This window comes from Ictalurus furcatus, chromosome 3, assembly GCF_023375685.1.
Source record: "Ictalurus furcatus strain D&B chromosome 3, Billie_1.0, whole genome shotgun sequence".
Lineage (NCBI taxonomy): Eukaryota > Metazoa > Chordata > Actinopteri > Siluriformes > Ictaluridae > Ictalurus > Ictalurus furcatus.
The window spans coordinates 32,116,181-32,128,464 of NC_071257.1; the positions used below are offsets into that span (position 1 = coordinate 32,116,181).

At 42.0% G+C, this 12,284-nt stretch overlaps 1 protein-coding gene across 3 annotated transcripts in view; it reads left to right on the top strand.

Moving 5' to 3' along the window:
- mmaa (metabolism of cobalamin associated A) overlaps positions 1–6,492 on the top strand; it is an 11,399-nt gene extending 4,907 nt beyond the window's left edge. For 2 of the 3 annotated variants that reach the window (XM_053622082.1, XM_053622083.1), the window contains 5 exons: positions 747–869; positions 1,849–2,019; positions 2,174–2,259; positions 2,353–2,502; positions 4,596–6,492. In XM_053622082.1, coding sequence (XP_053478057.1) covers positions 747–869; positions 1,849–2,019; positions 2,174–2,259; positions 2,353–2,502; positions 4,596–4,883 — 818 coding nt within the window. In that variant the 3' untranslated portion in view covers positions 4,884–6,492. The other variant, XM_053622084.1, reaches the window with a different exon arrangement.
- Positions 6,493–12,284: the final 5,792 nt, after the last annotated feature.

Below are 12,284 nucleotides of genomic sequence, written 5' to 3' on the forward strand. Positions count from 1 at the left end.
ACCCCACTGAACACCTTTGGGATGAACTGGAACACCGACTACACCCCAGACCTCCTCATCCAACATCAGTGTCTGATCTCACTAACGAACGCTCTTGTAGCTGAATGATCACAAATCCCCACAGCCATGCCCCAAAATCTAGTGGAAAGCCTTCCCAGAAGAGTGGAGCTTATTATAACTGCAAAGAGGGAATAAATCTGGTATAGGATGTTCAACAAGCACATATAAGTGTTATGGTCAGGTGTCTACAAACTTTTAGCAGTTGGTTTGGGAATGTTTGGAGATCCCCCAGGAGGAGCTGGAATCTACGGCCAAGGAGACCGACATTCTCTGTCTACTGGGACCGCGACTCCTACCAGGAACAGCGGAAGGAAAATGAATGAACTTTTCTGCGTAAACGCATGAGGTAGAGTCTGATCTGAATGGAGTGGCTTTATGAAGTACAGCGCAGGAGTAATGCCTGATACAAAAATATATATATATATAGTTTTTACTGTATTTCTGAACATGATTGCACTCTAACTATCCCATTCAAATTTAATTAGGGTTCAAAAATGGTGAAGTGTGACTGTCTCGCTGCATCTCCAGCTATGGTAGCTTCCGTCATACTGATCTAAGCGACCAGTCATTTACATTTAGTCATTTGGCAACAAGTACAGCGCAGCAGAGTGGGCGGTCAAGCAAGTAGAGAAATCCTGCAAAATACTCATTCAATGAAATTTAACAAGCTGTGTTTGTGACTGCAGGTTTGTCTGGTCCTCCCGGTGCTGGGAAATCCTCCTTCATCGAGGTGCTGGGGAAAATGCTGACGGGAAAAGGCCACAATGTCTCGGTATTGGCTGTGGACCCTTCTTCGTGCACTACTGGAGGTGAGCTCCACAACACACAGGACAGTGTCTAATACAATCCAATTCAGACCAAACAACCACATAGGCTTGGATTGTGTAGCCTTCTATTTTCATTATGAGCAACCAGTCTGATCTCAGCTCGACTTGTGGTAGTCATGTGACCTGGAATTGGATGAAAGGTTCTGGTTTTACTTCGAGCTAATGAGAAAAGCATGATGTAAGGAATAAACTCTTGGGGAGGCATTCTGTCGTAGGATAATAATCAACGACAGGGTGGAGTGATGTGACCCGGTGAGAAGTGGACTTCACTATTACTACCCCGAAGTTGATTAATTTCCTGTAACGCCACGTCCTGATTGGTTTATTCATCTTATACCACAGCGATTTGCTGACAATTATAATAAAAAAATCATTAACATACATCATAGATTTGATCAACAAAATCCCCATAGTTCCATTTGTGTTACTCCAGAGTTTTGATGAGGTTTTTTTTTTTATTCATCTAAAATGTGGAGAGAAAAAAAATTAAAAATGAAGAATGAGTGTGCCTAAACTTTTGACCGGTAGTGTATATTAATATTTATATATTTATTTCATTTTTAAAAAGTACAGTACATTTTCATGGTACAGTCAGTATTGTTTATTTTACTTTGAGTGTTATGTTTTCATTGAAGTATAAATTATCATAACTATCGGTTGATTAATCGGTTATCGGCAGGTAGACACCGGCCAACTTATCTGTTATCTGTATCGGCAAAAATCCATTATCGGTCAACCTCAAGAATGGAGCCGTTGCCTAACAAGTCCCTGTGAACTACTTATTACTATAGAAATGATAACATATAAAAAGCCTGTGACTGGAACACCTTCTGACCGAAAAGAATCGGGAATTCAACCGTGGTTTAAATACTATTACACGTCGATGTTATCGGTTTAAAAATAAATAAGTAAATATATAAATGAAAGCGATGTCAGTGTGAAAGCCTCTGTGCTGTCGCAGGCTCGCTGATGGGGGATAAGACACGGATGACAGAGCTCTCACGAGACATGAACGCTTTCATCCGGCCATCGCCGTCTTCGGGCACACTCGGCGGGGTCACGAGGACCACCAATGAGGCCATAGTCTTGTGTGAGGGAGCAGGTTATGACATCGTGCTCGTAGAAACAGTGGGTAAGGACTTATTTCATTACAAGATATATTTATTTATTTATTAAAATAATAAAACGTGCCTTAAAATATGAACAAATGCATACTGTTATCTAGAATTTCCCCTAATATATGTGCTTTTTAACTTGACTGGATGTTGATGTGTGTGTGTGTTGAGGTGTTGGACAGTCTGAGTTTGCTGTGGCTGATATGGTGGACCTCTTTGTGTTGCTGATTCCACCAGCAGGAGGCGACGAGCTACAGGTTAAGATTTCGCTTAATTTATTTCTAGTTTAAACATGGTGAGATGAATATAATTCCTCTCTTTTTTTATTTTTATTTTATTTGGGAATACAGGGAATAAAGAGAGGTATCATCGAGAAAGCCGACCTGGTCGTGGTCACGAAGTCAGACGGGGATTTGGTCGTTCCGGCACGCAGGATTCAAGCCGAGTACACGAGCGCGTTGAAGCTGCTCCGAAAGAAATCTAAAACCTGGACACCTAAGGTACATATCCCATTCGAGTGGGTCCTCGTTTTTAAGACGCTCACGTTTAACACCCACCAGCAAATGATAACATGAAGATTAAATTATTTATATACACTCATGCACATACAGGTGAAGAGCTTCAGTTAGAGTTCTCATCAGTGACCGTGGCTTAGTTGTTGGCGCAACTGCTGGGATTTTCATACACCGCAATCTCTGGAGTTTACACAGAATGGAATGAGCTGACTGGAAGACTGCGGTAACTCAGATAACCACTGGTTACAACCGTCATGAGCAGAAAAGCATCTCACGATATGTCGAAGCTTGAGGCGGATGGGCTACAACAGCAGGAGACCACATCAAGGTCTACTCCTGTCAGCCAAGAACAGGAAGCTGAGAGTACAGTGGGTACAGGATCCGCCAAACTGGACAATTGAAGATTGGGAAAAACATCGTCTGTCTTCAAGTACCCAGTTTCGATGATTCTGTGCCCACTGGGCTTGAGCCTGTGCCCATGAATAGAATATAAATATTGATGGAAGATGGATTTTTTTTTTTCTTTAAGATCAACATTGGCTCTGTAACAGTCTTGGGATCCTATCGTCCTTACCTTTCTTCTTTATAAACTCGTTCTAATCTATCAGGAAATGATGTTTGTCTTGTTGTTCTGGCCCTGTGGCCAGCAGTGGAGGCTGTTTCGGATCGGTCCTGCTTGAGACGCTTCTGCTCGGCACATGTGGTCCGCAGATGTCAGCCTGAGCCGGAAACCCGTATCCCGTCCAGAATACGTTAAACAGTCCAGGGCTGCTATTCACAGAGCGTCTCAGTGATGGAGTGCTGAGCTCCGAGGACATTCCTGCCTGTGAATACTCGCCTTTATACCAGAGGACCGATCCATCGTCTTTGATTTACACTGGGGTTGGGATGCCAGCAGCGCTAACACCACACATAACATTTTGCTAAACGAGGGACTTTTTTAGCAGCTCGCAGCTGTGGTATCCGCAGTCCACCCCTATTCCTTCACATTTTCATCACACTGATTGAGCTTAGGGGTTTATGTATGTAACATGCTGTAATGTCTAATTCCCAGCATGCTCTACTCTGCCTTTTGGACACATGCACGCATCCCTTTTGTCTTCTATCCCCACAGCAGTACATCTGCCTATTGGCAGCGCTCCAGCATGGCATTTCACTGATTAGAGGCCACCCACTCGCATGAGAATCGCTCACATCTTTGTCTCCATATCCACAGAGGGCTCTCAGAGCAGCATCCCTTTCATTCAGCCATATTGATTTTTTTTATTTTTTTTTCCCCTGGTCTGAAGACTTTCCAGCCCTGTAGTTCATCAGTCATTGAAATCGAGAAGGCCTGTGTGGGTGTGCTTAACCTTCTTGCATGTCCAGCTTCATCAGCGTGTTTAAAGACGATGTTAACTTTATCCTGTCGAAGTATTTCTACCACGTCGCTTTAACATGCCGGATGTGTATCTCCGACCCGTTCGTATCGGAATTTTGACAAGCGGGAGAAAAGGTCTTTCCTTCGACATAAGCGTAAACGCCGGCGGCCTTGCATGTATCATCTGTTAAAATCCTCAGCTCACGTGTCGAAGCGAAACGAGCTGAATCTGCAAATCAATATTTCATTTCCACGCGGAGTCTGGAAAAATTAGCGTGAAAAATGTTCTGTTTTTCTGCAAGCTACTGTCGAAAATGTTTAGTCAACATTCCGTCTTTTTTTTTTTTTTTTTGCATACAGTGAACCCATTTCAAGGTTCACGAACTTTGTCATATACACAAGCTTCCTTGACGACCGCGTGGCTGCACATTGCTAAAATTACAGCAGTACTTCCTACATTTGATGTGACAGAGTTGAAGTCGTGCATTAATTGCCATTTGAAATTCAAATAAATTTGAATTTATTCAAATAAATGTAATTTTTTCAAAGAAATGTGACACCCTAAAGGGTTCTTCAGCTGGAAAAACCATTGAAGATAATGTGTAGAACAATACAACCAAAGAACCCTTGATAAAATCATCTTTTTCTCAGAGTCCACGTTATAGCGTCAGTATGACTCTCTCTCTCTCGCTCTCTTTCTCTGTGACGTCATGGTCAGGTGGTCCGGGTCTCTTCTCAGACAGGACAGGGTGTGCCCGAGCTCTGGGACATCATGCTGCAGTATCGTGACGCCGTGTTGTCTAGCGGTGAGCTCCAAACCCGCAGGCGTGAGCAGCAGAAGGTCTGGCTGTGGAGCCTGATCCAGGAAAACGCCCTCCGCCATTTTCAGGAACATCCAGAGGTACGGGCGGCGCTTCCCGAGATGGAGCGCAGGGTGGCACAAGGAGACGTCTCTCCCGGACTGGCAGCCGATCTCCTGCTGAGGGCCTTCAGGACCACACAGTGATACAAAACCCATTCCGTGAAGAAGCGATATGTGAGGAATGAATCGTGATTCTGGTTTCATAGCTTTGGTATTTGGGTCGGCGTAATGACGGTGCAGTTTGCGGATCTCCCCGCTCTTATACTGTACATCTTAAATCTGAAATCATGAAGCAGGGGTGGACGGGTCATAAAAGTAGTAAAAGTGTGCTGCCTAGTCCCATGTTTTGGCCCCGAAACCTAACTATCAAGGTTTTTAAAAAAAAAAAAAAAAAGTAGTAGCTAACATACCAAATGCAAAATTTAGTTAGTTAGTTAAGTGCACACACATTAGTATGTAAATTCTTGCATACCGTCGATAGGAGACGACTCGGTCACAGTGATCCTTCTCCTAACGTAGCGTCTTGTTTGCGCCTCGTCATTGGCTGACGCTTTCACAGTGCACGTGAAAGTTGTTCATTCAAGTATGAATACGATCTTTATGTTCTCTCGACATTCTTTAATTTGTGGGGGGCGTTTTTTTTGCCAGCAGGAGAATTACAGTACATGACAGATTTGCACTGCACTTTTATTTTATTTCCGATTCTTATCAAGATCGTATGTCACGATATATCATGCAGGGTTAATTAATCCACCTAGTAAAAGCAGATGTGTGTAGTGCAGCAGGAGGCGGGATTCAGAACAAGCAGCGTGCGCCATAGGTGCAGCATTGTTACGCCAGCGTCTATAACACCAAAACCTATAGCAAGTGGTTTTTTTAAAAAAATTTTATTTACTTTCTCTGTTTGTTGCATGAGACAAGGTGGAAAAAAATAAAAAACAAAAACGCTGATGACTGCTAGTCTACCGAACCTATTTGTCCACCATCCATCATACCACTTATCTTACACAGGGTCACGGGGACACGCTGGACAGGGTCGCAAATCATCGCAGGGCACAATCGCACACATCCACACACCACAAACTATTTAGAAATGCCATTCGGCCTACAATGCATGGACCGGAGAAGGAAACCGGAGTACCCGGAGAAACCCGGGATTCGAACCCCCAACCCCGGAGGTGCGAGGCAAACGTTTGAAACTGACACTAAGCTACCGTGTCCTCCACCTGTCCACGAAGTAACTATTAATGTCCTGGATGCTCGGGTTACTGATTTGTCCACCCTGCCCCGTGTGATGACTGTGGTGTTAGAGCAGGAACACACTTTGCAACTCTGCAGCTTTACAATGTGTGTAAAAAAAAAATAAATAAAAAAAGGAGATATTGCTTAGCGAGCTCACTTTTGATTTGAGATGCTAACCCAAAATCCAAATTCATATTTGGATTCAAATTCATTCAACCGAGTGTTTTTTTGTTTTATTTAAATTTTTTTTTATGAAGGTTTGTTCCTCCAGTGCTGTAACGGAGGACACAATTTGTATCGTATTCCTCTCCAATGTGAAGACAAAACGAATGAGCCAGAATGTACTGACGGAGAAGTTTAATATTTACCTTCTCTGAATATTGCTTAATATATAATATACTGTATCAAAGCTTGACACTTGTACATTATATTGGGTTTTAATGACTGCTGTATTTTAATTACTTGAAGATGAAAAGGGATAGAAATGAATTAAATAATTTGTTAAAACGTACTATCATTCGATCCTCTTTGTCCGGGTTTTAAATACACACTATTCAAACAAACAGCATGTTGAATTAATTAATAATCATTTATGTTGAGAAGGTTTTTTGTCCCCCCCCCCCCCCCCCCGGTTTTCATTTTAGTCTCAAGGGGTTCATCATATTTCTTTTCAGCGCTGAAGACCAACTTCTTTTGAAAAGATGAGTATAAACAGACCGGTAAATGACCTTGAGGAGGTTTTTATTTTATATTCCGATCTACTGCCTTTTATATACTGTGTGTGACTGCTGTTGTGAATAAACAGTAATCGCTGTAGTTAATATTGAAGTACATTTACGCTGGAGGTGTGTGTTTGAAACTGACATCTAGCATTAAAGGTGCAGTTTGTCATTTTTACAGCCCTCTACTGCCTGTGAGGTGAATTGCTGTTTCAATTAAAACATCTTGAAGAATTCTAGTTTTCCTTTCCCTCTCCTGTTGTGATCAGATCCTCTCTGTCGAAACTTCACATGCCTCCTGAGTTGCCTTTTAGGGAAAAGGGGCAGAACTGAGCTGCTATGTTGTAGCTGGGGGCGGAGCTTATTTCTGGGCCAGAAAAATGTCAACAGAAGCAATAAGTATGTGTGGGAAAGGGGGGGGATAGGGGACGGGCATAGAAAAATGTAGAAACACTTTCAACATGCACTTTTGAGCTGATATCCGTTACGCTGTTGTGAGCAAAAGTTTGCACACCCTTACTATGAAAAGTTAGGTTTTTACAATGTACTTCATTTTTACAATTTTACATTTCACAATGTACTTCAAGTAACAAAAATTGTCAAAAAGTGTATGTACACAAAAATTATAAGCTCAAGGGAAGGAATAGTCACAGATATTGTCTAGGAAGTTTATTCCCGAATTATATAAATGTGGACTTTTTCATTCTAATGCCCCCCAATGACTTCTTCAGGTATCCTGCTATTTGCAGGTCTTTTTGCAGGTCAGTTTTTTTTCCCCCCCCGTTACTTTTCCTTACGCTCTTTAATCATGTCTTTGGCTTCTTCCATTATATGCTTTACTTGCACTTTTATATCTCTTTGTCCCTTTCACCATCTCTTTCAAAGGTCAGTGTGGACTGCTGAGTTCAGTTTTCTCTGTGCATAATCTCATCTGGATACCTAAGTGCTGCTGCTGTAAATTATAAAGACTGTCCTGTGTTCAATCCAGTACACTCATACTGAACATCCTGTAAACACACCTAGCACTGTTCAGCACTCATAACTTCTCAGGGAATATGAACTGAATTGATGAAACATTTGTTGATTGTGAAGTCATTAAAGGTCTCGATGGAGCGCATTTAAATAGAGCAGGTCCACAAGACTCGGACTTTTCATCTTGCTAATGAACATAACTCCTGTAAGATTTGTGCTGTATGGTTTAATTCATGGGGATGCAGTCAAATTGTGCAGTCAACTAGACTTGAAATTTTCTAAACTTTGTAGTGTTATAACCTGCAAATAAAATGCATTTAATAGGGATTATACAGGTGCATCTAAAATATATATATATATATATATATTTGAATATCGTGGAAAAGTTTTTTTTTTCCCCGTAATTTAATTCAAAAACTGGAACTTTTCATTACACATAAAGTGAAATATTTCAAGTCTTTTTTTTTTTGTTTTAATCTTGATGATTGTGGCTTACAGCTCATGGAAATAAAAAATCCAGTATCTCAAAATATTTGAATAAAGTCGACCTGAGATGGGTTCTAATCAGCGATTTAACTCAAAACACCTGCAAAGGTTTCCTGAGCCTTTAATCTCTCAGTCTGGTTCAGTACACAACCACAATCACGGGGAAGATTAAAGTAAATGTTGCATTTCATTTGGAAATCAAGGTTCCGGAGTCTGGAGGAAGAGTGGAGAGGAACAGAATCCAAGCTGCTTGAAGTCCAGTGTGAAGTTTCCACAGTCAGTGATGATTTGGGGTGCCATGTCATCTGCTGGTGTTGGTCCAGTGTGTTTTCTCAAGTCGAGAGTCGATGCAGCGTCTACCAGGAGATTTTAGAGAGCTTCATGCTTCCATCTGCTGACGAGCTTTATGGAGATGATTTCCTTTTCCAGCAGGACTCGGCACCTGCCCACAGTGACAAAACTAGTAAATGGTTTGCTGACCGTGGTATTACTGTACTTGATTGTCCAGCCGACTCGCTTGATCCGAACCCCATAGAAAATCTACGAGAGACACCAGACCCAACAATACAGACGAGCTGAAGGCCGCTATCAAAGCAACCTGGGCTTCCATAACAAACACCAAAAGCAGTGCCACAGGCTGATCGCCTCCATGCCACGCCGCACTGATGCAGTAATTCATGCAAAAGGATTAAAGCCCCAACCGAGTATCGAGTGCATAAATGTACATACTTTTCATCAGGTCGACATTTATTTCTGTATTATAAATTCTTTATGCCAATATTTTGAGATACTGGATTTTTGATTTCCATGAGCTGTAAGCCACAATCATCGAGATTAAAACAAAGAAAAAAAAAGACTTGAAATATTTCACTTCACGTGTAATGAATCTAGAATAAATGAAAGTTCCACTTTTTGAATTAAATTACGGGAAAAAACAAACCTGTATGTCATGAATCTACACAAAACACTGTCAAATCCCATCTATACTTCATCAGACTTTTGGTGGACGGCCTCCACCAGGCAGAGTCACGTTTGTGCCATATTCCTTCCATTTTTGAATAATTGATTTAATGGTTTGCCATTGGATATTTCATATATAACCAAACTTTGATTGATACTTTCCCAGAATGTTGGCCTGGACATGTTTTGAAAGCTTCTCGGGCTTCACGATGCTGTTAGTTCAGTTCCCTAACCAACTCTGGTGAACAAGAATATGTGTATACACATTGCGATCACATCACACTTTAATCGCACACACACAGGACTCTGTGTAACTAATTATGTGACTTAGTTGTAGCAGTGGGCATGAATACTTATGCAATCACCACTTTTGCACAAATTCTATTGATTTGTTTCTATCTTTAAAAGTACAGTTATTTAATTAATGAATTAATTCATTTTCATCATATAGAATCCCTATTAATTCCAATTCAGTTCCAGGTTATAACACAACAAAATGTGTGTGTGTGTGTGTGGGGGGGGGGGGGGTGGTTCACAGAGGGGGTGAATACTTATGCAAGACACCAGCTTTAGCGTCAGATATCTTTACGTTGCCGTGAACTTGCTGTAATCTGACTTTTCGGTAGTTGAATTGTTTCTGTGCTGACGCTAGATGGCGCCATGCGCTCGGACAGAGTGTTGGTCATTATGTAAATAAGGCTCTCTCTGCATGCCACAGCTGTGTGTCTCAGTCCGCAGTGGTGTGTGTCATGAGTGTGTCGTGCCACTGAGGCATGCAGTGTATGTGTGTGTGTGTGTGTGTGTGTGTGTGTGTGTGTGTGTCGTTAACCCTCTCGCTTCCTGTCTACGTGATCACACTGGAGGGGGGAAAAAGTGTGCTGTTGAACATTACCTCATAATGTTCGAGGTCTGTGTTTGGATGACCTTCTGCCTTGATTCTGCACTGATGAATACAGAACTGCATGTGCATACGACAATCTGTGCCTTTGTGCTACAAGCTGTGTGTGTGTGTGTGTGTGTGTGTGTGTGTGTGTGTGTGTGTGTGTGTGTGTGTGTGTGTGTCCCCTGTCTCTCATGCATGTGCCCTCTGTCTTATGACTCCATGCTGAATGCGGCGTGAATACTAATAAGCTCTTAAGGCCTAAGGACCTCCCTCGCCATCAATCACACACAGGATCTTCATCTCCTACTCGGGCTGTGAGTGGATCTAAACCTGGCAGGACTCGAATTCATACAGCGCAATTTGTCTGTCATGTTGTGTTATCCTGCTTTACCTTGTGTACTGTATATACAGCAGGGCCTCTGTGAGAATTTGAAGGGTGGGTTTTTCTTTTTCTTTTCTTCTCTTTCTTTCATGTACTGAAGCTCATCTGGAGCATGTTTCTCTTCTCACTGCGAATCTGTGAACCTGCACATCTGGATCACGTGTATGTAAATCACTACACGGCAAACCCGTACAGAGAAATAACACGCGGACCTTGTGATCACGAGGATTTCACGATGTGATTATTATACGAATAACGTGAGAAAGTATAAAAATGTGAAAGTACAATTTCACCGTATCATGGCCTGAAATTGCACGTGTAGAAAAATGAATCGCGTGAAAATAAATTATAGATTGGCGGGGTCCACGTGAACATGAATCAAATGTGAAAATGAAGGTCACGTGTGCAAACCAAAAAAAAAAAAAGAAAAAAAAAGAAGAGAGTATTGGTTATAAATATACATTATATACATTTAAAAAAACAAAGAAACAAACAAAACAACAACAACAAAAAACACAACCACATGCACTCCAGGTGGAAAATGTGTGGAACATTACGTGTGTTCAAAATGTACAAAATTCACGTGTGGATCATGCTGACTTTTTCTGTTGCCATTCCATGTGTGATTAGTTTCACGAGCAGCAGTAATCACAGTAAATAACACTCCATTTTGAGTTAAATGGGTAAAAATAAAAAAATAATAATAAAAAGTGCAACTGTTCTGTGTGTACAATGTGTGGAGACTGGTCATGCTCTGGAGCCTGACAAAAGCCTCCATCTCCCTGCTGTGTTTGCTGTACTCTCCTCACACACACACACACACACACACACACACACACACACACACACACACAGAGTGACTGCTCAACTGGCTGCCTGTCTACCTCTCTTTCTCTCTCTCTCACACACACACACACTCTCACACTCTCTCTCTCTCTCTCATGACAGATGAGTGTGTAAAGCATTTCCTCCAGGGTGGTGGGCTCTGTTTCGGGAGCTGAGCTGCTGCAAATGATCCCATGAGTACAAGCCTAATGGTGCTGGAGTTGTGCTGCAGGAACGTTAGAAGACTGGAGCTTCAAAAGGCTGTAACACAGACCCAGTTCGGTATCCCTTCGGCCACGGTTGAGAATTAAACGATCAGTGCGTTGTGTTTTGTTTTTGGGGTTATTTATTTATTTATTATTTAATTTTTATTTCATTTATGGCATTAAGCATTCCGGCAATAGAAAGATCAACAGATCATGTTACCGTTTCATTTTCATGCAAAACCTGACATGCCTGTAGGTGGTCAATGCGATAAGGCTTTATTAGTCGCCAAAGGAAAAGCTCGTCTTGCTAATGGTGTGTGTGTGTGTGTGTATCTCAATATCTCTGTAATTCTCCCGTCTGCCTCTGGGCTGTGTTTGAGTGCTGATCCCATAGAGGAAGCACTGGCGAGAATAATCAGAGTTTAACAGCGAGAGCAGGCGAACGCAGTAGACCTCTGGTAATGGATCTGAGTGAATAATTATTGCGAGGTACAGCTTTGGATGATGGTATCGAGAAAGAAAGAAAGAAAAAAAAACAGATGAGTTCCACTGGATGACTCATTGGCATAAAAGAGTAGAGTGCCAGCGCTCAGTTAATGAATTCCATCTGGTCTGTATCACAAAATCAGGGCTGGATCAGACTGGGGTCTCCCGGGTTGGCCGTTCCGAGAGAAAGAAAAAGAGAACGACTCTTTCCTGTGGTTCCACCCCCATATCTTTGATGTCAAAACTGCCCTCTTTCGACTGAGATATGTGCATTGTGGTCTTCTCATTTATCCTGGCAGCCCTTTCTCATTCACAGCGATACCAAAGAATCTCAAGATGGCGCCCGGATCCTCCTCGGGCCACGGAACTCAATACTTTATGATC